Below are 24,079 nucleotides of genomic sequence, written 5' to 3' on the forward strand. Positions count from 1 at the left end.
AGGAATATATTAATTTTATAATACATTTAAGTATTTTCTTTACAATTTTTACTTACCAATTTGTTTTATTTATACCTAATATCGCCGTTGTCTAGCAAGTGTCTGAGTAGATTAACGATATGTGTATTTAGCTACGGACCTGTTAGTACTTGGTTCGATTCCCACATAAGGAAATTTTTTTTGTTTATTATTAATGGTTATTGACATCTTAGACTATTATTATATGGACTTATGAATGATTAAAAATAATTAAAAATAATTAAAATAATTAATCGGGATGTTGCCCAACTATTTACCAGGTTGCAAATTTATAATAATTGCCTATTTCAAAATGCACTTTTGAAATGAATTTTTCTTATGCACAAATGCAATTTCAGATTTCTTATTCATTACAATAGTTCACAAAATTTCCTGACATTCTCACGAATCCAACGCACCAAACTGCATTAAAATCCGTCTTACTGCGCCAAAAATCGAGAGTAAGGCCTTTTTTTGTGCTTTAATGCCTCGACTAATTTGGCCAGAGATCGAGAGGTCGTGAGTTCGAATCCAGTGCAATCCTATACTTTTTTTTTATTTTTTTGAAAGCGGTAAGCACAAAATTAGTTTGGTGTTTAAAAAAAAAATTAAAACAAACTGTTTAAAGTATATTTTAAGAAATCATATAATAGAAGTATAACTTCTTACGTGCGTACAAAGTACACACACACATTCTTTTTTCTTAATAAAACCAACTCATGCAATCGGTAGTTCCAGGGCGGCTTTATCCATTAGGCAATATAGGCAGTTGCCTAGGGCAGCAAAAGCAAATATTCGCAAAAATGGTACATGTTTGAAGGGCGGCTACTAGAGAATTGCCTAGAGCCCTAGGGCGTCAATTGACCAAAATGCGGCCCTGGGTAGTTCATATCTTCCTCAGCATAAATTTTAAGTTAATTTCGATACTGAATTTTTAATGCCTCCCCTAATTTTTCTTTTTGTAAAATTAAATATTAACAGTTTTTCATACGCCAGCGCCGCCAACTTACGTAGAATAACTTTTCAGAATTTTATACTTTTCGTTAAAGGTAAAATTATTTAAAAATCCACGAGGAAAATAAACTTCCTGTAGCTGGCTGTATACCATAAATCACAAAAATACCAAGTTTCTTGTAAAAGGTATATATTAAAATACCCTAAATAAGGGTCACAATACAAAACGTTTTCGGATTAAGGAATCCATCATCAGTGATTAAAAGCCAAAATTTGCATGCCTGAGCCACCAAAATGTATAGGGTAAAAAGCCTTTAAATGTAAATAATAAAGTTATTTTACATATTTATATAAAATTCATCGGATGTTATAGATAAACCTGGATGTTACCCAGGGCAACACAGGACTCTCCCCACGTGGTTGGAACTTTTTTTGGAGAAAACCTCACATATTGGATTTCAATGGCCAACTGTGGCCATTTCAGTTGGCCATTGAAATCCAATATGTGAGGTTTTCTCCAAAAAAAGTTCCAACCACGTGGGGAGAGTCCTGTGTTGCCCTGGGTAATATCCAGGTTTATCTATAACATCCGATGAATTTTATATAAATATGTAAAATAACTTTATTATTTACATTTAAAGGCTTTTTACCCTATACATTTTGGTGGCTCAGGCATGCAAATTTTGGCTTTTAAACACTGATGATGGATTCCTTAATCCGAAAACGTTTTGTATTGTGACCCTTATTTAGGGTATTTTAATATATACCTTTTACAAGAAACTTGGTATTTTTTTTTAATTATTTGTATAAAAAATCTCGGATGTTCGGTAGTTCGGTCATTTCAGTGGGTATCTACTAGGCTCACTACGCTGTTATATGTAACTGTTCCAACCATGAATACAGTGTTCCCAAACCTAACGAAAATTCGTTAGATCTAACGATTTCGCCCCTTTTCTACCGATCTAACGAAATGGACTGAAATTCTAACGAATTTTATATTCAGATAAAAATTTTTACTTATTCCTAAATCTGAGAAGAAATAAGACACAAACAATTTTTACTAGCGTGAAATGAACATGACAAAACGAATATGCACTAAAAGAAAATCTGGCAACAGAGTAATCTTGTATTTTCCCACTTCATTACTGTTACTTGTCAAGTTGTCAACAAGCCAGCAATGCCAACTTCTCATTTTCAGCATCACTAAATATTATTAGCTTTGTTCGTGGAGACAGTCCATGATTGGTTTCTGACTGAAGCGCATGCGCAGTTCCGTTTTCAAGCGCTTGAAAACGGAACTGCGCATGCGCATGTGTCAAAAACCAGTCGTGGACTGTGCGAACATAGCTAATTTTACCGTAGCGCCTTATGGGAAAACATGGCGGATACGATTCGTATCGAGTGTTCGTAATCCGGGCCCATATCTAACGATTTGGCTCCACAATCTAACGAATTTTTGACAGCATTTTACCGATTTTATTTTTTCCTTTGGGAACACTGCATGAATATGTCATATGTCACATCTCTAACTTTTTAGAGGAATCCATTGGATTGGATTATTAAATTTATATTTTACAACATTTTTATACATTTTTTATGGAATTGTAAAGAATACAGAATGTGATCAAAATAATAATAGTTAAATGTTTAATCAATAATAGAATTATGTAAATTTTTGTAAAAGAAAAAAGAACTTGAAATGTCAAAGTTGTGTCCAGGTTATATCAAGTTATTCAGTGCTCCTCTTTTTGAAGTAAAATAAATTTCTAAAAGTATAATTAAAATCTTAAATGTGTTCATAATTTCTCAAGTTTACGTGATAGGATAAAAAATGAGTATTTATAAATGTTTTTAGTGTGCTAAACAAAAATTACTAATTACTAAGATAACCTCAAACTTCAAAAACAAACAATGTGGAAATTTTCGCGTAAAAGTTATTCTAATGCAATTGGAATTACAACAGATCAATGGAAAGGTGTAACTGTGAAATTCAACAATAAAATAAAGGGAACCCTACTAGAAAAATGGATTAAATACTGGAAACTGTTAGCAGGAGATTACAGAGATGTTGCTCTTAACCTCAAAAGTGAAATGAGACAAAAGCCCCTAAAATCTGCCGTGTATTTATCGGGATTGTCATTTCTAGCCTACTGTGGAACACATAATCCAGATTTAAGAAACTTCAGAGCAAAATATATTGATAGCGCTAATCAGTTAGCACTGGTAAATTCTTCGGTAGCAAATCCAAACTCCGTAAACCATTTAAAGTATATAGAAAAATGCTTTAATGCAAACCTCATAAGATTTATAAATTTAGGTGTATTGTCTATTGTATGGGTTGATGAATTTAGTGAAGATTGTGATAATTATGAAAGTAATTGTTCGTATTTGCAAGTTCCATATACACGTTTTGGAGAAAGAATACTTGATATCGGTTTCTTGAACACTTGGTGGGTAATATCAAGAAAAATGTTGGACTATGATATTAATTATTAAATTGTTTATTGTGTTAGAAATAAAAAAAATAACTTACCTTATATTCTTCTTCCATATTATTGTCTAATGATTTAAGTTTATTTTTCGTAACAGGACTCATATCCCTAGCACCTGAATCCCACTCCCACCTGTCTAGTTTTCCTAAAATTGAGGCAATAAACAAAAAATATTTGTACAAACAACAAACAAGAGTAACATACCTTGATCTATGGTGTCTCTAGTACTTGTCTTCAGGGCATCAATTTCAGGTCTTAAAGCAAGACGTCTTTGTAAAAACTGTTCATATGAAATTCTTCCTTGGGCATCTGCTCCTAACTGTAACATTAACTCATCTAAGGAATCTTCAAGGCTTAATTCTTTGCAGATGACCAACAAATCTTGACTGAAAAGATATAAAATCATAGAGTTTGTAAAACTGATTTCTTGTGGCATGATAAATATCATTTTATATGGCATTAACCCACAGTTACCTTTTACATAACGGGAATTATATTTTACATTCGTTTTGATATTTCGATTTCCAACCCAGAAATCATTTACAAAAATTTCTTAATTTGAAAATTTTTGAAAACAATTTACAGATTTAAAATCTGAAGTCAAAACAAATGTAATTCTCATCACAATCCAGTGTGGTTTAATCCCAAAAGAAATAATATTTAATATAAGAACAATAGTTTTAAATGAAGATATATACAAAGTCTAGTCTTTTGTATTTCAGTTATACAGGGTTCGGCATAAGTCAGGCAACGCTCTCCAAAAATCAGCATAAGTCCGGCAGCGCCCAAGTCTAGCAACGCTGTCGAAAAAGATTAAAACGAAGCATGTTCTTGATATACAGCGCTGGACCTCAATTTTTGACCCTTTGCTTCATTATCGAATGTATTCGCTTCGTATACTAAACAGATATGAAGCGAATACATTCAATAACGAAGCGAAGGGTCAAAAATCGATGCCCTGGGAGCGTTCAAATCGTGATTTTTGACCCCCCTCCCCCTTATGTAACGCACCTTAATGGGGCGTTCAAGTATTATGTAACGCAATTTTGGAAGATTTTTGACCCCCCTCCCCCCAACCTGCATTACGTAATACTTGAACGGCCCCCCTTCACGACAGTTGTGTCGGTGAGGGAGTACCTTAATGTTCATTTTGGAGAATGGATAGGCAGACAATTAATCATTGAGTAGCCAGCACGGTCATGTGACCTAACACCCTGTGATTTCTTCCTCCTTTTTGCAAGAAGACCACGCACCCTTCCCGGCCTCTGATTGCAATTGAAGAAGAATCTGAAAATATTCGAGGACAGCTTGACGTGCTTTGCCAGACCTGCCTCTATGTTGTGAAACATTGCAGTAAATGTATTGATCAAGATGGGCATCAATTTAAACACTTAGTAACCCTTTTTCGAATAACTGTTGTAATGTCTTTGAATAAATTCATTTTGACGCTGCATTTTTTCTCTTAATGCAAATTTGTTGTCTGACTTATGCCGACGCCTGTATTTAATAAATGTGTTTTTAATAAATAAAAGGTATAGCAATCTGATTTCAAAAATTTATTGAGTTGTGTTACGCAACACCACCTTAGTTGTGTTACGAAACAAATAGTTGACTGTAATGTTGATATGACCCAAGATAAAAACTTGTAGAGAAATGGAATTAGGGAAGTCAACCCCTTCTTCTTCTTCTTAGGGTGCCTGTCCATTCTGAACATTGGCGATCATTCTAGCTATGATGACTTTGTTGGTTGCTATATGGAATAGTTGTGTTGAGGTCTTTCTATGCCATACTCTCGGGTTAGCAAGCCAGGAGATTCTTCCCCGTCTTGGGGCCCTTTTTCCTTCAATTTTACCTTGTAAAATGCATTGGAGTAGCTCATATCTTCCTTGATTTCTCATTAAATGCCCCAAGTACTGCAGCTTACAACCATTCACGATGTTGACTAAATCTGCAGTTGTGTTCATCCTCCATAGTATTTCTTCATTGGTGACTTTGTCTGTCCATGGTATCTTCAGGATCCTTCTGTACAACCATAGCTCAAAAGCCTGAAGTTTCGATAGAGTTTGTGCCTTCGATGTCTACGTTCCTACTCCGTATAGAAGTACTGAGTACATGTAACATTTAAGGAGCCTTTTTTTTTGTTTTTAGGGTGAGGTCATGGCTCTTGAACACAGAGCCCATAGTAAAGAATACACTTTTTGCCTTAACGATGTGATATCTTATCTCTTGAGTATTGTCCCACGACTCCAACCCCACATAGGGAAAATGACAAAGAGAATGATTGATATGATGAAGTTCTGGCATGTTTGTCTCTGCTAATCACTGTTTTCTTTATAAAATTTTTTGAGTATTTGCTAAAAACTTTTGCTATGACCTAGTCATGTTGTATTTTTTTTATTTACTAAAATTACAAAAAAATCTTCAGTAACAATTAAGTAATTCATTGATTATTTCGTTCTTGCTTCCAAAGTCATAATTACAGAAATCTTGAATTATCTGAGTCTAGAATTGATAAATAGAATGGGTCTTCTGACTTTCTGAAAGTATCTTAACTTTTATTTTAAAAACTTCTATTTTCTGTAATATTGTGAAGTATATTTTTCAATATTCTTCAAGGTGAGAAGTAATTTTTGTGTTTTCATATTTGGTTGATTTTTAGTAGTATTTATAACTTGCAAGTTATGTTAGGGGGCATCCATAAACTACGTCGTAAAAAATTTGGACTTTTTAATACCCTCCCCCCCTTCCATCGTAATTCGTCGGTTACAGACGAACCCCCCCCTACATGTCGACGTCGTCATTGCAGTACACGACCCCCCTTTCAGTGATTTAAAAAAATTCAATGTTATTTCTGTTTTTTTTAATCAACCTTGAAACTTTATTTGCGAATGTATCACAACAAGAACAATTAAGGGGGTAGGCGCAAAATCTTGGTCCAATGCTATTTAAATACATTCTTTTTTCGAATCCTGAGAAATCTAATAAATATATTTGAAGAATGTAAACGCAGAATGAAAGATTACATTATTACCGAGGGCTGAAAGTCCCTTAGAATAAACAAAAGGTTTCTTTTGAATGAAATTTTTGAACTTAAAAATCAGACTAAATATTTTTTTTATCCCTGTAACTTATTAAAATAAACATTAAGTATAGATGTTTTCAGAAACTTTTGGTCCTCGGTAATAATGTAATCTCTCAATCTGCGTTTAAATTTTTCAAAAATTTTTATTAGTTTTCTGAGCATTCGAAAAAAATGAATGCATTTAAATAGCATTGGATCAAGATTTTGCTTATAAATCTTCTCTAAGTATATTTAACACAATATTTTATTTCCATTCATTCTTTCAGAACTATTTTTCCACACACAGTATGCAGCACATAAATAAACTAACAATTGAATATTGTTTGCTTCCAAACATTTTTCTGTATATAGAAGCGCTTGTTTAAACTCAAAGAACAATGTCTTACTGTTTGTTGTCCTGTGCTAAACTTTTGCAAAAGTGCTACCTAATATTATTTTAATGTGACTGTGACTGATAAATACGAAATTTATGTGATAAAAGTATCTATAAGAGAATTCTTTTTAATTTTAACAAAGGTGTATTTATTCGTAAACGTTTTGTTTTATTTTCAATTTCATTTCAAAAACTATAGGTACGTTTTTATATGAATATCTGATACTTTAATGCTGGTAAAAGCTAGTAAAAAATTATATTTATAGAGACAAAAGCGACAAATTTAAATATACCAATATATAAAACGACGTCGAATGTGCACTCATACCCCCCACCCCCCTGTCGTATATCGTCGAAATAAGCAAGCCCCCCTCCCTCCCTCTTCTCAACGACGTAGTTTATGGATGACCCCTTGGGTTCTTAATTTATTTTAACCCTTAACTACTGAAATAGATGTTTCAGTACGTAGACACTGACATGCACTATGTCATAATGTCATATTCTCGTTTGTTTTCGATATGAATTTGTCTTATATCACTGAATTTGTTTTTTACATAAACTACGGAATGATTATTCACTCAATCAACTGTTGTAGAATAAAATACTGCTCCAAATAAAATAAACTTTAGTTTTTCAGGAAAATTTTGAATGCATGCATAATATTAAAAAAATGGAGGTTCTTTCAAATCCCTTTAAAACTGAATTACAAAAAAACTAGCATTGTTAACTAAAAAATAGTAAAATAATGTTGAAAGCACTTGAAAGTAAAACAACTGGATGAACTTGCTGCCATTCTAATAGCGAAAGAATACAGGGTGTTGCACATTACAGTTTGTATATTTTGTATACCATACATATACCACACGAATAAAGATTTTCCAGATTTTAACGAATTTAAGAAATAAATAATATCTTAGAATAGATATCTATCGACACATATAGTGTTCAAAGCAGCCAAAAAGCAAGGGGGCCCCCCGTCAAAACTTTACATAAATGTAGCTTAAAGACTAAACCTGCAGAAGTTGGGAGCAGGTACAATTCCACACCACTTGAAGGTACATAGATGGTTTTCTGGGAATCTTTTATAAAACAAGTTTAGCAACAAGATATATTTTTGGTGAAGTAAGGCATACCTACTGCATGCCAGTGATTAAGGGTTAAAAAATGTGTATTTGTAAAAATATTTAAAGTAAAAAACCAAAATAGCAAATTCCAATAGAATTCTTCGAAATTGGGTACATGTAGCAATGTTATCATGTTTTTGACTTGAGTGTCCTAAATTTTCAGTAATCAAGAAAAACTAATAACCTCTTTCATAGGAACAATTAAATGTCATTGTAGATTGTACATTTTGAATTTTTAGTCTAATTTTCTGCCTTCAAAATTCATTGGATAATGACTATTTTGAAATGTGATTTTCTATTGTTTTTATTCAGGGCTAGAAACTCGATGTAATGCAATATCTATCTCAATTTTTGTGAAATATGGAGATTGTAGGTACACTTTAAAACTATACCCCTCAAATTGCATACAAATCAATCTGTTGTATACAACAATAGAACAAAAAGTAAAATGTAACAAAAACATCAAGAAAACTAAGAATACATAAAGATAAGGTAGGTATTGAAGAAATAGAACATACAGATTTTTTGTTTATGTCATTACATTATTAATTAGTAAAAAACAAGACATGGAAGATTATCATGAGATGATAAGAAAAGCTAGAAGAAAGTTGCCTATTTTTTGCACAACTTAAGAGTTTGTATAGGGGGTTAATATGATAGGTACATTTTATCTAAACATGCAACCAAGTTGAAACTTGTATGGAACTATACCAATATCAATAAATCAAACAAAAATATACTTTCCATTCAGTTTTCTTGAATTCAAGGTAACTAACAATAAGGCTCTATTTTTTATATTATTCGGAGAAAATTACATTCTACTGAATCTAGTGAAATAAAGTATTCAACATACCTATCAATATATCCATCACCATTTGCATCACAAGCTTGAAAAAGTCTTTTAACGCGTTCCTCTTCACCGATAGAACTTGCACATTCACTTAAACAATCTGTATCAGCCATAACACGCTTAAATCAGTCTATACATTTAAAAATTTGGCACTTTTTATAATAGGAATTCGAATATTACACACTTACCGCCTATAAAATTATCAGTCCGCTTTGTTTACCTTACCACTAATTATTTGTTTATATTTTATATAAACAAATGTTGACAATCGCTTATGTCAACTTATACTGTCAATACTGTGGTCATAAAGTATTGCCTAACATCCAGGAACATAGTATGCGCCGATCTCAAGTGCATACAAATGGCCTCATTCAAATGTTACTAAACTTTATCTTTAAATAACTTTTTATAGGACTCAATTTGATTAGTCTTCTGGACCAGTAGGAGGAAATGTATCTCATATTCATTCTCATTATTGTTCTGAAGCTATTTTCTTGTGGTATCTTAATGCAGTTTACATTTTTATTGCGGATAAGGCACATTTTACCTTAAAAAACGTTTTGTTATTATTATTTTGAATAATCCACAATTTTACCTACGTTAAAATAAGTGTATTTGACGTTTTGATCTCTACTTCCGGAATCCTCTTAAAGTGGAAATCTTCTTGACGTGCCCTATCAAGTCCCCTTGCCCTTGACGTTGGCGATTAACATGGCTAAACTGTCTCCGTCTGGAGCTATTCTAATAAGAGCAAGAGCTGCTCTGCGCTCTGCTTTATTTATTCCTGTCCACTCCCTGATATTCTTCAACCAAGAGGCCTGTTTTCTACCAATTCCTCTGCGTCCTTCGATTTTAACCATCATAATAAGTTGAGGAATAGTATTATATCGATCTCCCCTTACTACGTGACTAAAATAGGCCATCTTTCTACATTTGATGTTATAAAGCAGTGTTGTTCTGAAGCTATTTCCTTGTGGCATTTTTTAATGAACTATTTTGAATGGGAAATAAGCCACAATTTTAAATACCAAAAAAATTAATTTATTAACGTTTCGACGCCCAAGTCTGGTGTCGTTGTCAAAATACAAAATAATAGGTACCATCTGGTAATACTATATTATTTATCTATGATAGGTACTATATAAACTAAAATTGCTAAACATAGAGGTATATATTAACATAGAGGGAGCCTACCTTCCGCGCTTCCTGACGACAAGATCTCAGGGACTGGTTTGCTGCATCTCCTTCTAACACATTGTATCGAGAATCTATAATGACATTCAGTGTGAAGATAGGCACGGAAGAGGAGGACAACTGTAGCAGCTTTACTATGCGTAAGAGTGAAACAGCACTAATCCAAATAAAAAAGATGGTGTCGTCACTTCGCTCTGAATGACACTCTCTCTATGCTAATATTTAACTCTATGTTGCTAAAATGTTGTTGCTTAGTAAAAAATTCTTCTAATAATTTATTTAATCTGACTCATTTATATCGGCAATTCAGGCATGTATACATTTTGAAGTAGAAGACTTTAAAATGATATTGCCAATATTGATGAGTTGCGTTTCCTGGGACGACTTTACTAAAAGATATTTCATTCGATTTCATGAAATCAACCCCAACTCAAGAATATCCGCCACAAAAAATCATAGCATGTGATCTGTCTTTAAAAAGACAACAAATGCAACGATGGCAGTAAAATTCTCGCGCTAGAGATTCCATAGTAAATCACGAGGGAAGACCAGGAAAAAACCTCGTGATAGTATCCCGACATCGTAAGTATTTGGGCTTACATTTAGTTTACTCTCAAAACTAATACCAAATTCTGACTTTAATGTAGGTATGTATGCTATTTTAAATTATAAATAATATTAATAATACATAGATATTATATAAATAAAACTAAAATATAAAATATGTACTAACTCGATATGTTAATGATTTACTAATCGTGGCATTTTCTTTCTACTGACGTCCTCTTTTAGTATGGGTAACCACATCCTACTGCATTCTACCGAGGAATTTGCGACACAATTGTTTTCATTTAGCATAATTAGAGCCGCTTCTTTGATTTTTCTCTTTTTACTATCTGTTTCTTTCAGGACTATACTTGAATCTCTCCACTAAACTCTATGTTCATTATCCCATGAGTGTTGACATATTTCAGATCTAAATTCTCTATTTTTAATATAAGACTGATGTTCACTTATTCTAACGTCTAATGGTCTTGATGTTTCACCTAAATAAAATTGTTCGCATTCACAAGGTATTTTATAAACACAATTCTTTCTTCTTTCTTGTTCATTGTTAGGTTTAGTTTTAGATAGAATAGATCTCAATGTGTTTGTTGTTTTGAATGTTGTTGAAATGTTGAATTTATTTCCTAGAGTCAAAAGTCAATAGAAAGAAAATACCACGATTAGTAAGTCATTAACATATTGAGTTAGTACATATTTTATATTTTAGTTTTATTTATATAATATCTATGTATTATTAATATCCAGATTTAGCCATACGGCTCACACTCCCTCTAAGGGGAAAATTGACTCATCCCAGATACCTACGGTATCAAAAGGATTGAGCTCTGGTGGGACTCTTTCCGTGTTATCGAGCCCTAGGTGACTTAGTATGCAGGTGTATCTCCCAAAAATTTTCGTACACATCTGGCCGTTGCGAGTAGTACTGCTTTCTGCATGGTCTTATAAAGATGTTCAATAAGACCCAGCTTGTTTATGCTTTCGAGGAGGGTCTTCGGAATGACTCCAGTAGTAGACATAATAATCGGTATCGTCTGGGTACTTTGCATTCTCCATTGTCTCCGTATTTGAATTTCCAGATCTCTGTACTTGGCGATCTTTTCAGTAAATTTAGTACGTAGATTATTGTTGTTAGGAATCGCCACATCAATGAGGGTTGTTTGTCTCGTTAATTTATTGACTAATACGAGATCTGGTCTATTATGCGCCACTGTTTGGTCTGTGAGCACAGTGCGGTCCCAGTATAGCTTGTAGTTGCCATCCTCAAGCATACTCTCAGGGACATATTGATAATATGGGAGATGGTCGGTTTGGAGAAGTCCCAGCTTGATAGCTATCTCCTGATGAAGGATTTTTCCCACTGCGTCATGCCGTTCCTTATACTCAGTTGCAGCAAATGCCTGGCAGCCCCCTGTAAGATGTTGGATGGTTTCTTGGGCTTGACATCCATATCGGCATCTGTCGTTTTGAACATGAGGGTCTTTGATGATATATTTCAGGTAATTTCTGGTTGATATAACCTGATCCTGAATGGCCAGTAATGAACCCTCCGTTTCAGGGAACATCTTTCCTGATGTCAACCAGTAGTTCGACGCTATATTGTCGACATAATCTTGGCTGACCTCATTGGGATGTCGCCCGTGCAGAGGTTTACCCATCCAGGCGCTCACTTTTTCGTCCTTAGTAAGGTGGTTTATGCGAAGTTCTGCTTCCCCCAGTTTTATCGGTGTTGTGTCATCTACTGCGCAGATAGCGCGATGTACAGTAGATGTTTCAGCCTGCATCTGAAAATAAGATCTTAAATTAGCAATTTGTTTATCTAATTGCTCACCTATATCCATAAGTCCTCTTCCTCCTAAATTCCGTGGTAATGTCGTTCTTTCTACTGCACTTTTTGGATGGTGTTTTTGTGCCTTTGTGAGGTGAGTTCTTACTTTTCGCTGAAGATTTTCTATGTCCGTTTTTGTCCACTTAACAATGCCAAATGAATAGCTAAGCGCGGAACATGCGTAGGTGTTTAGTGCCTTAAACAAATTTCTACTATTAAGGTGTGAGCGAAGCAGCTGTTTTACTCTTCGTATAAACTCAGTAGTTATCTCTGTTTTCATTTGTTTATGGTCAATTCTCCGCGCTTGCTTTACTCCAAGATATTTATACATATCGTTTTCACCCATGGCCTCGATGTTCTGGCCATTTTGCATATCGAATCCTCCGGGCTGTACTTGTCCTCTGACTATATTTAAAATACGGCACTTTTCTAGTCCGAAGTGCATGCTAATATCATTAGAAAAAGTTTCTACAGTTTTTAGCATCTCATCGAGTTGGTTTCGAGTGGAAGCCATTAATTTCAAATCATCCATATACAATAAATGATTAAGCTTCGCCACCACATTGTTGTTATTTTTGATGCTAAAACCTGCGTCTGTGGAGTTCAATAGCTGAGATAGTGGGTTCATAGCTAGACAGAACCACAGTGGACTCAACGAATCTCCTTGAAACAGGCCCCGGCTTATTGCGATATTTTCAGTTTCGACGTTATTTTCACCAGGTATTTGAAGGTGAATTCTAGTCTTCCACTCCGTAATTATATGCTCTAAAAAGGTCACTATATTATCATCGACTTTATATATTCTCAATATATCTATAAGCCATTCATGCGGCACTGAATCAAAGGCCTTCTTGTAATCAATGAAGGCACTAAAAAGATTCCTCTTTTTGGAATATGCCTGGTTAGAAATGACTGAGTCGATGATGAGTTGTTCTTTGCAACCCATGGAACCCTTAGCGCATCCTTTCTGTTGAGGCTCTATGATATTGTTCAGAGCACAGTGTTGGTAGATACGCCGGGCTACACAGGATGTGACCAATTTGTACAAAGTTGGAAGACAAGTAATTGGGCGGTATTTGGCTGGATCTTGGGTGTTATTTTGATCCTTCGGAATTAAATAAGTGGTTCCCTGAGTTAGGAATGATGGTATATCCTGCGGATTAGAAATAACATGATTAATTAGTGCTGATAAGCATTCATGAACACTCCAAAACTTCTTGAGCCAAAAGTTTTGAACTCCGTCTGGTCCAGGAGATTTCCAGTTGTGAAGCTCTTTGATGGTATTTGAGACTTCTTCAGTAGTGAAGGGTTCGTAAAGGGTGGTAATGTAGTGTTGGCAGTTTTGTGTCGTTTCTTCTATCCATTCAGCATTGTTGTTAAGAGCAGCTGGCGTGGAAAGTTGACTTCCCCAAAACTCATGAATTTCTTCTTGGCTTGGGTAAGTCTTATCGACACGTTCTACAGTGGAATTGAGTTTTCGATAGAACGCCTTTTCAGAACTTTCAAAAAGAGCATTGTCGCTTTTGCGGTTGTTACTAACTTTGTACCTCCTTAGTCGTCCTGAATAAACGGAGAGCTTTTGTTTTAATGTGTCCAGACACTGATGGGCTGTGTTGTTTTCTGGAACATATCTTGAGTGTCTTGCGGTAGTCAGCATTATATCTTCAGCTCTTCTGATGACTTTTCTACTTGTTACACCTCGTATGTATTCTGTGACTATACCAATATCCTTACGTAATAATTCGATCTTTCCGAGCAGTCTTTTTTCCCAGGGTGCAATTCTGTTACCAGTTCTTTCGTTATTAGTAACCCGTCGTGTTCTGATCTTAACGCCCATTACATTAGCAATTGCTGTTGCTGCACAGTAGATTAGCATATGCAAATATTCCAACGTGTGAGCTTCTACGACATAGTTGGGTAGGACTTCAGTGTTCACAATTTGTAACAGCGCACCTAGTTTCTTACAAGAGTTTATTCGTGGTAGCGGTGGTCTGCTAAGTGGGTTTGTTCCATTAAACTCTTGTACGGCACGAGCCATTTCGTTTGCTAGACTATCGCGCAACTCGTTGTTTTCCTGCTGTGTATTATCAGGTTGAGTTTCTGGCATGGGAATCTCAGGAGTCTGCTCATCGAGGATTTCATTAGGGACTTGATCTAAAACTTGTTCTTGGTTATTAATCTCCCGTTCGACTTCGCTTTTGATCGAATTGCGTCTAGTCTCTGGGATAAGGTTGTTCCTTATGATTACCCGGTATTGATCTGATACTCTTTGCTCCGATACTTGAATATCTGGGTACGTCCTGCAAAATTCGGCATACAGCTGTTGTCGGTAGCCGATTGTTTCTTGACCGAGGTTTGTCACCTTGTAATAGAAGCGCAAAATGTTTTCATTAATGGACACAGTCCATTTCATGCGCTGCCTCGGTCGTCCCGCTTGAGTGAGCGCCGGCTGATGATCCAGCGCAGCACCTTCGGCGGGTGGAGCTCTTGTTGTTGTTTGGCTCGCTTGTGGTTGTGGTTGGGCTGTAGCTGATTGTATGACAGGGGCCCGCCTCCTCAACACCCTGCCACCGACGTCCCGCATGCTGTCACGTCCAGCGCCGGCTCCAGACGTGCCCTGGCGATCCTAGACATAAATTATTTATCTCCATTCTCATGGGTGTGCATTTTATACCTACTGCCAGGTGTCAGTTTTTGTTCCACGGCAAGTATCCCTGCTACTCTCTGGGTATTGGCGCTACGAATACCCAGAAAGCATCCCCCATTCGCAGGGGGCCGCGCCTGATAGAAGAACTGACAAAAAACTCCCACAGGCTTTAATATTATTAATATTATTTATAATTTAAAATAGCATACATACCTACATTAAAGTCAGAATTTGGTATTAGTTTTGAGAGTAAACTAAATGTAAGCCCAAATACTTACGATGTCGGGATACTATCACGAGGTTTTTTCCTGGTCTTCCCTCGTGATTTACTATGGAATCTCTATGTCTGAATTGCCGATATGAATGAGTCAGACAGTGGCGACGCGTGACTTTTTCTGAAGTGTTACCAAAACCAGATGCAAAAAATCTTATTTAAAAAAATGAAGATATGGCTAAATGTATATATACACCCACCGGCACAAAATTCCGCCACCCAAAATTTTTGATTAAGTTTGACAATCTATAACTTTATTATTTGTACTTTGATTTTAAAGATTCTTGCACGAGTTTGTAGGTACATGTATTGATGTGAATTGCTATTATTCCGGTAACAAAAAAATTTTGCTTAGATGGCATTATACGGGGGTGAATGTAAGCGTTGTTTTTTCTCCTAACTTAAAAAAATTCTGTGGAAAAATTGGAGGGCTGATTTTGTTTCATACTCCTTTTGTATTATCCTGGAGGTATCACTAAGGTTTTGTTTTTTGAATTATCTGAATATCTCTTTTCTTGTAAGAGCTGTAATTAAAAACAGTGCTTTGAAGGTTTATTTAATTAAAAATATCAAACGCACTAAAATTAACAAAACAAAACAAATTTAACAACAAAAAAAAACAATTCAATAGCGGCTATGTCTACCTCTTGCTGCAACGACTGCTCGCAATCTGTTTAGCATCTAATAAAGATGTGTTTTCCTTGCCTGGGGAATAGCCCGATATTCCTCTACCAAGGCCATAACTGTACCAAATTTTCTGGAGGCCTAGGATGACGGCAAATAGCTTTTTTTATTCATCCCATAAATGCTCAGTATGATTGAGATCTGGGCTGCATGCGGGCCATTCTAATCTTATCAATCCAACCTCAATTTTATGAGTCAATCAGTGTTTTTATTTACAAAAAATGGTACAGCTTTTACAAGAAAAAAGATATTCGGATAATTCAAAAAAACAAAATGTTGGTGATGCGTCCGGAAAAATATGACAGGACTATGAAACAAAATCAGCTATTCCATTTTTTCACAGAATTTTTTAAAATTAGGAGAAAATACAACGCTTCCTTTCACCCCTGTACAATGACATGCAAGCAAAATTTTTTGTTACCGGAATAATACCAAACAATATGAATACATGTACCTACCTACAAACTGGTTTAAGAATTTTGAAAATCGGAGCGCAAATAATGAAGTTATAAATTGTCAAACTTAATCAAAAATTTTGGGTGGCGGAATTTTGTGCCCGTGAGTGTAGCTTCAATAATATAATTTTGTATATCACTTGAAACTCTCGAAAAAACAGATGTTTCTAGATGTTCTAGAAATGAACTATCTTTTAGTAAAGTCGTCCCAGGAAACGCAACTCATCAATATTGGCAATATCATTTTAAAGTCTTCTACTTCAAAATGTATACATGCCTGAATTGCCGATATAAATGAGTCAGATTAAATAAATTATTAGAAGAATTTTTTACTAAGCAACAACATTTTAGTTTATTTAGTATTATTTTGTATTTTGACAACGACACCCGACTTGGGCGTCGAAACGTTAATAAATTCATTTTTTTGGTAAAATTGTGGCTTATTTCCCATTTAAAATAGTTCGTTATAAAGCAGCTCGTGCTTGCGAGCAGCATTTGCTCTCTTAAGGACTGCCCACTGCCATATTTGTCAGCATAGCTCCAAACGATAGTAATGGTGGATATTTTTAATGTCCATTCTTCGATACCGTATAAGAGGACTGACCAAATGTAACACTTAATCATGCGCTTTCGAAGTTGAAGTTGCAAGTTATCATTACAGAAGAATGATCTCATGTTTAAAAATGTTGTTCGGGCTGTCTCGATTCTACATTATTTTATCTCCGGATCTGGATCTAGTTGTTCAGTAATATGGCAACCAAGATATTTAAAACTGGGTACTCTTTAAATTACATGACCATCAACATATAACCGCGAATCTTGATGTGTGCCAAATGGCTAAACAGCAGGTGTTTTTTTGATCAGTTTATGTTTAGGCCAAACTCTCTTCCCACTATCTCAATGGCATTTAAAAGGCATTGTAATCCATTTCATGTCATCACTTAAAATAACTGTATCGTCTGTGTTGGAGCCATTTAAATATTGCAATAATTTTAGTTCCAGAGGCGGCTTTACCTATTGTGCAGGGTGTGCGGTGCACACGGGCGCCAGGATGTTGGGGGCGCCGATCGCCAAAGAGCGGGTCCTTTGTTTCAACTTAAAATATGTACTTATGCTTAAAATATGTACTTTGTTTCAACATAAAATATGCTTTAAACCGATTAATGAAAAATTACATTTTCACTTAAGCGCGATTTATAGATTGCCGCCCGCCCGGCTATCCAACGGACGGACGGCGATCTTTTGATTCGTTTGAAGACATACCGACAATGGTTCCGAAATCTGTTGTAGAACCTATAAAGGTCAAATTGCTTGGAACTTGTCGGGCATTTTGCATTTTCAAACGGGTTTGTACAGGTGTCGCGGGATAATTTTACGAAATAAGCTTTGACGGAATGGATTAAGTATTTTATTTAAGTTAACATGTAAATATAAAGTAAAGCGGCTTTTCATTTGATTAAAATTATTTAAAGGGAAGATATTCTTTTATTACTACCACAATTTACCGAAAATGCGAAGAACAAATTGCGCCCAATCAGTTTGGATTTGTGAACGCTGTTGGTACGAGGGAGGCTTTATTTAGCGTACAGGTATTGTTTCAGAAATGTAGAGATGTCAGCTGTGATGTTTTTGCAGATTGACTACAAGAAGGCTTTCGATAGAGTCAGGCATGAAGAAATGTTGGAAGTGCTGAAGAGGACAGGGGTTGACGGAAGAGACCTGAAAATAATAGCTAACCTGTATTGGAATCAATCAGCAGTGCTCCGAATAAATGGAGAATATACAGATCCGGTCAAAATCTTAAGGGGAGTGAGACAGGTGATGCATAATTTCACCGCTGATGTTCAATCTGTACTCAAAGCACCTTTTCGAAGAGGCCCTAAACTCTAAAAGATATTTGATGGAGGCATCTCAATAAAAATGGAATCAAGCTCAGTAACCTGCGGTATGCAGATGATACAATAGTGTTTTCCAATACCATAGAAGGGCTGCAAAACTTAATGAACAAAATAACGGAAACAAGTAGAACATATATGGACTAGATATAAACACCAGCAAATCCAAGCTAATGATCATCAGCAAGCAAAACAACTGGAGCAAATCTGTATGTGAACCAAATGACAATTGAACGTGTCTCACAATACAACTACTTGGGAACTATAATCAATGAGTCATGGGACAATAGTCAAGAGATTAGATGTCGCATCGGAAAGGCAAAAAGTGCATTCTTGACTATGTGTTCTGTATTCAAGAGCCATGACCTCACCCTAAAAACAAAAATAAGGCTCCTTAAATGTTACGTGCACTCAGTGCGTCTATACGGAGTAGAAACGAAGTAGAAAAAGACATTGAAGGTAGAAACTCTATCGAAACTTCAGGCTTGCGAGCTATGGTTGTACAGAACGATCCTGAAGATACCATGGACAGACAAAGTCACCAATGAAGAAGTACTACGGAGGATGAACACAACCGCAGATTTAGTCAACATCGTGAAGGCCCGTAAGCTGCAGTACTTGGGATATATAATGAGAAATCGAGGCAGATACGAGCTACTCCAATGCATTTTACAAGGTAAAATTGAAGGAAAAAGGGCCCCAGGACGAAGAAGAATATCCTGGCTTGCTAACCTGAGAGCATGGTATAGAAAGATCTTAACACAACTATTCCGTATAGCAACCAACAAAGTCATCATTGCCAGAATGATCGCCAACGTTCGGAACGGACAGGCACCCTAAGAAGAAGACTACCACAATTATTGCGACTTTCAGCGGAGTCAGAGCTCCTCAAAAATTATCCATATTATTAACAATTTGTTGTTGGTTTTTTAAGTAATACTGAAAATACGTAGTATGTAGTTCATCATTTTATCAACCTCAACCAATTTTCAACCTTACCTTATAGATAAAAAGTTCATTTTTAATTAAATATTTTTAACAGATTTGGGTAGGTTCTTCTGACGCCGTGAATATCTATTGGCTCCCGACATTATTTAAGATTTTTTGTTACATTATAAGAGTACCTAATACCCTATGTACAAGTACTAGGTAGGTACATATTCGACTATTCCATTTTGACCGTGCGACTACCAAAGGGCGCCAGGGCATCGACTGCACACGGGCGTTATATGGGCTAGAGCCGCCTTGTGAAATAAACGTCAAATTAAAAAGCGGATATTTGGAAGTTCTCTGAAGAAAACAACAATTTTAAGGGTTTTTCTTCACTTTTTCTCGTTATTTTTTTGAGTTTAGACATATCAGACGACTTTAATAACTACCACTATGATAGTGACAGTTTTAGTTGGGATACTCCACTGATACGTATAAAGGTGGGAAACAATCAATATAATGTGAATTTATAGGTTTCTATCGCTAAATTTCTCACCTCTACCAGTTTCATCTCTTTTATTTCAAAACTTGTATGGTTTCCATCAGTAGATATTCTGTACCATTCCTGGTGCGAAGTATACTAGGGTGGGGGAAACCGGTTATTCAAGGTCACGTACCGGTTAGACCGATTCCTGTCTAGGGCACGGAAGGTCAAGTTCAAAGTCACGTGAATGTCAAGTTCAAGGTCACGTGAATGTCACGTTCAAGGTCACGTGAAGGTCAATGGTACCGGTCAAGGTCGGACAAGCTTAAGGTCACAGAAAGGTTACCTGTGATGCGAAATAGGGTCAAAAACCGGTTAGACTGATTCCAATCAACGTTGGACAAGTTCAGGATCATGAAAAAGTCATTTGAAGGTCACAATTCACTCGAACGTCACGATAAGATCACCTGAAGGTTGAGTTCAAGGTAACCTTAAAAATACATTATAGATGTAGTTAAACTCATGCCAGTCAACGTCGGACAAGTTCAATATCATGAGAAAGTTACCTGAATGTTACGATAAGGTCACTTTAACGTCACGATAAAGTCACCTAAAGGTTGAGTTCAAGGTAACGGCAAAGTTACTTTACGTTCGGTCCCATCTTAAATAAACACAACTTGGTTTAGTACCACGTACTTAATGGTTCATTTAGTATCGTAGTACTACAAACGACATTTGTGTATAGGGCTTTTCATTCACAGTCATTTGTTTCGAGCTTCTGTCATATCTCGTATAATCCGTGTATATTATTATTATACACAGATTATACAAATGACAGAAGCTCGAAACAAATGACAATCGATGAATAGCCCTATTGTCATCGTCCTTGATTAAACCTTCATATACTCTTTATCGGAAGCATCTTTCAGTGCGTCACAGTTTTTCGATTTTTTTCTAGCGCATTAAGTTGGAAGTGACAGAAAAAAGGTACGTCTGTGATCACAGTAATTAATAACATTTATTCTAATTGTTGGTAGATGGCGCTTCAATCGAACAAAAAATGATTTACGAATTATACAAGGGTGTCCCGAAAAGATTGGTCATAAATTATACCACACATTCTGGGGTCAAAAATAGTTCGATTGAACCTAACTCACCTTAGCACAAGTGTGCTCATAAAAAAAGTTACAGCCCTTTGAAGTTACACAATGAAAATCGATTTTTTTCAATATATCGAAAACTATTAGATATATTTTATTGAAAATGGACATGTATGTATCATTTTTATGGCAGGAACATCTTAAAACAAAATAATAGTGAAATTTGTCCACCCCATAAAAATTTTATGGGGGTTTTATTCCTTTAAACCCCCCCCCCAAACTTTTGTGTACGTTCCAATTAATTCATTATTGTGGTACCATTAGTTAAACACGTTTTTAAAACTTTTTTGCCTCTTAGTATTTTTTTGATAAGCCAGTATTTATCGAGATACGCCTTCTTTTTTAATATGTTTACATAAAAATTTTATGAGCGTTTTATTCCTTTAAACCCCCCAAATGTTTGTGTACGTTCCATTAAACTATTATTGCGGTACCATTAGTTAAACACAGTGTTTTAAAACTTTTTTGCCTCTTAGTCTTTTTTTGATAAGTCATCTTTTATCGAGATGTGGCTTCTTTTTCAAAATATACCTAAAAATATAAATTATAAATAAATTTTCAGATTATTAACAGGTTTCTATAATTGTACTTAACCATATACAAATACATATTATGTGGTGGATTCGACAAATATTCAAAATATCTCGATAAACACTGGCTTATCGAAAAAGTACTAGGAGGCAAAAGTTTTAAAAACATTGTGTTTAACAAATGGTGCCACAATAATAATTTAATTGAAACGTACACAAAAGTTTGGGGGGTTTAAGGAACAAAACTCCCATAAAATTTTGGACATCTTGGATATTAGTGCACCCTAATATGTCCGTGTAGATTTTGGCATTGGATCCGACCATCACTTGTAACACCGTTGCCGTATCCTCTATTTTTTCATACTATCACGTTATAATTTTTTGTGATATTATAATTATACACGAGCGGGACACCTCAAAAAAGCGCTTAGTTTGTGAGATACTGGCCACGGAGGGGTGAATGGCTAATTTTATTCATACTTTATATTTTCGAGGGTGCTGAAAACGAAAATGAGGTTTATTTTGAATTTTATGTGGGGGAACATTGTCAAAATCGAAATTTTAACCTAAAAATAAAAAAAAAATGAAATCACGTTTTTTGCGTTTACCTCGCTACAACTCTGTTCCATTTTAATATTTATTTCTGAAATTTTTAAAGTATATAGCTCTAAAATTTCTTAAGACAAAGGTACCTGCTTTAAGTTTTTATTCTTATCATGATAAAGGTTATGAATTTTTCAAAGAAAAAGGTGCGGATTTATGCATTGCAAAGTTTAATCGAAAAAGTTGTGTGACGAAGTTTAAAATTTAGCTTCTTAATCACGTTTATTTGAAAGTAGAGAGTACAAAGAAGTTTTCTGGTAAGTTTTAGATCAAAATGTTTTATAGAAAAAAAATATTGCAACTTTTAATGTCGACATTAGAAATCCCCAATATAACGCTTATTTTTTTAGGGGCAGACAATCTAGGTCTAATTTCTCACCTTTAGTACTATCCTCGGATTATAAGCTTTCATTTGACACCTCATTTGTCATTCTACCTAGTATAATGACGGAGAAGTAAACGTTCTTATTCTATTATTCTTGTAGGTACATTTAACATTGATTGAAATTATGAAAGAAATGGCATGGCAACACTGTGACGCACAAACATAAGATTCAGCTTTGCGTTACATAGGGTGCACTAGTACCCAAGATGTCCAAAATTTTTATGGGGTGCACAAATTTCACTTTAATTTTTTTTAAGATGTTGCTGCCATAAGTATGCCACATGTACATTTTCAATAAAAAATCTCTAGGGTTTTTGATATATTATGAAAATAAAACGATTTTCATTTTGTAACTTCAAAGGGCTGTAACTTTTTTTAAGTGCACTATTGTATATAGGTAAGTCAGGTTCAATCGACCTATTTTTGATCCCAGAATGTGTGGTATAATTTATGACCAATATTTTATATGACTATATATCGTATATATGACTATAATCTGTACAATTTATAAGACTATACAAATCAAAGAAAATACCATTTTATAAATGCAACACAATTGATTTGTTGTTATAGCAAATTGCAAATAAAAGGGTTATACTGCAATACCCTTTTCATATTTGGCTGATTACGAATCGGACAACTGTCACATTTAACTTAAATGTCATGTTAGAATAAATGTTTTAAATGTGTATAGGGCTTTTCATCGATTGTCATTTGTTTCGAGCTTCTGTCATATGTTGTATAGTCTGTATACAGTGCGTCCATAAAGTAACGCATAAATTAATTATTTCGTAAACTGGCGACTTTAAGGAAAAATCCCGACACAGGTCGATTTTTATTTTTAATTTCCGATTTTTTGGCATATATATCATACTAGTGACGTCATCCATTTGGGCGTGATGACGTACTCGATGATTTTTTTAAATGAGAATAGGGGTCATGTGATAGCTCATTTGAAAGGGTATTCAATTCTCTATTCCATAATATAAACATTAACATAATTATTTATACAAGTTGTTTAAAAAACCATTTTTTAAATTAAAATAATTGAGAAAAAAGAAGAATGTATGTAATTTATCTAATTCAAAATACGTTTGACTGTTGTCAGAAAACAGGGAAAAAATGTTTATTTGACAAATAAATATTGTTTTTCGCTTAAATTCAATGTTTAAAGCTGCCACTCACCTACCTCTTGCCAGTTTGAACATTTCGTTTAAGCGAAAATCAATGTTTATTTGTCAAATATTTTTTGAACACCCTGTATAAATAATTATGTTAATGTTAACATTAGTAAATAGATAATTGAATACCCTTTCAAATGAGCTATCACATGACCCCTATTCTCATTCAAAAAATCATCGATTACGTCATAACGCCCAGACGGATGACGTCACTAGTATGATATAATATTCCAAAAAATCTTAATTTAAAAATAAAAATCGACCTGTTTCCAGTGCCGGTTTAACCTAACTTCGGGCCCTGGGCGCTGACTATTTAGGGGCCCCCTTAATTGCTATTCGTTGTCAGTTTTTTAACAAGAAAACGCATGTATT

The 24,079-nt window shown here is 35.0% G+C and overlaps 2 protein-coding genes across 2 annotated transcripts in view; one reads left to right on the forward strand and one right to left on the reverse strand.

Moving 5' to 3' along the window:
• Positions 1-9,146, reverse strand: part of LOC114338265 (colorectal mutant cancer protein) — a 619,539-nt gene extending 610,393 nt beyond the window's left edge. The window contains exons 1-3 of the mRNA XM_050654064.1: positions 8,897-9,146; positions 3,669-3,850; positions 3,506-3,609 (exon numbers count right to left, since the gene is read on the reverse strand). Coding sequence (XP_050510021.1) covers positions 3,506-3,609; positions 3,669-3,850; positions 8,897-9,006 — 396 coding nt within the window. The 5' untranslated portion in view covers positions 9,007-9,146. The remainder of the gene's footprint in view (positions 1-3,505; positions 3,610-3,668; positions 3,851-8,896) is intronic.
• Positions 2,505-3,509, forward strand: LOC114338264 (mitochondrial import inner membrane translocase subunit Tim29). The gene has a single exon (XM_050654066.1). It carries the CDS (start codon positions 2,884-2,886, stop codon positions 3,466-3,468), a length of 585 nt encoding a protein of 194 aa, XP_050510023.1. The 5' UTR covers positions 2,505-2,883; the 3' UTR covers positions 3,469-3,509.
• Positions 9,147-24,079: the final 14,933 nt, after the last annotated feature.

Source organism: Diabrotica virgifera, chromosome 6 (assembly GCF_917563875.1).
Source record: "Diabrotica virgifera virgifera chromosome 6, PGI_DIABVI_V3a".
Taxonomy (NCBI): domain Eukaryota; kingdom Metazoa; phylum Arthropoda; class Insecta; order Coleoptera; family Chrysomelidae; genus Diabrotica; species Diabrotica virgifera.

Bases quoted from the DNA above. Each gene is read 5' to 3' on its own strand.
- LOC114338264 (XM_050654066.1), top strand. From the start codon at position 2,884: ATGTGGAAATTTTCGCGTAAAAGTTATTCTAATGCAATTGGAATTACA.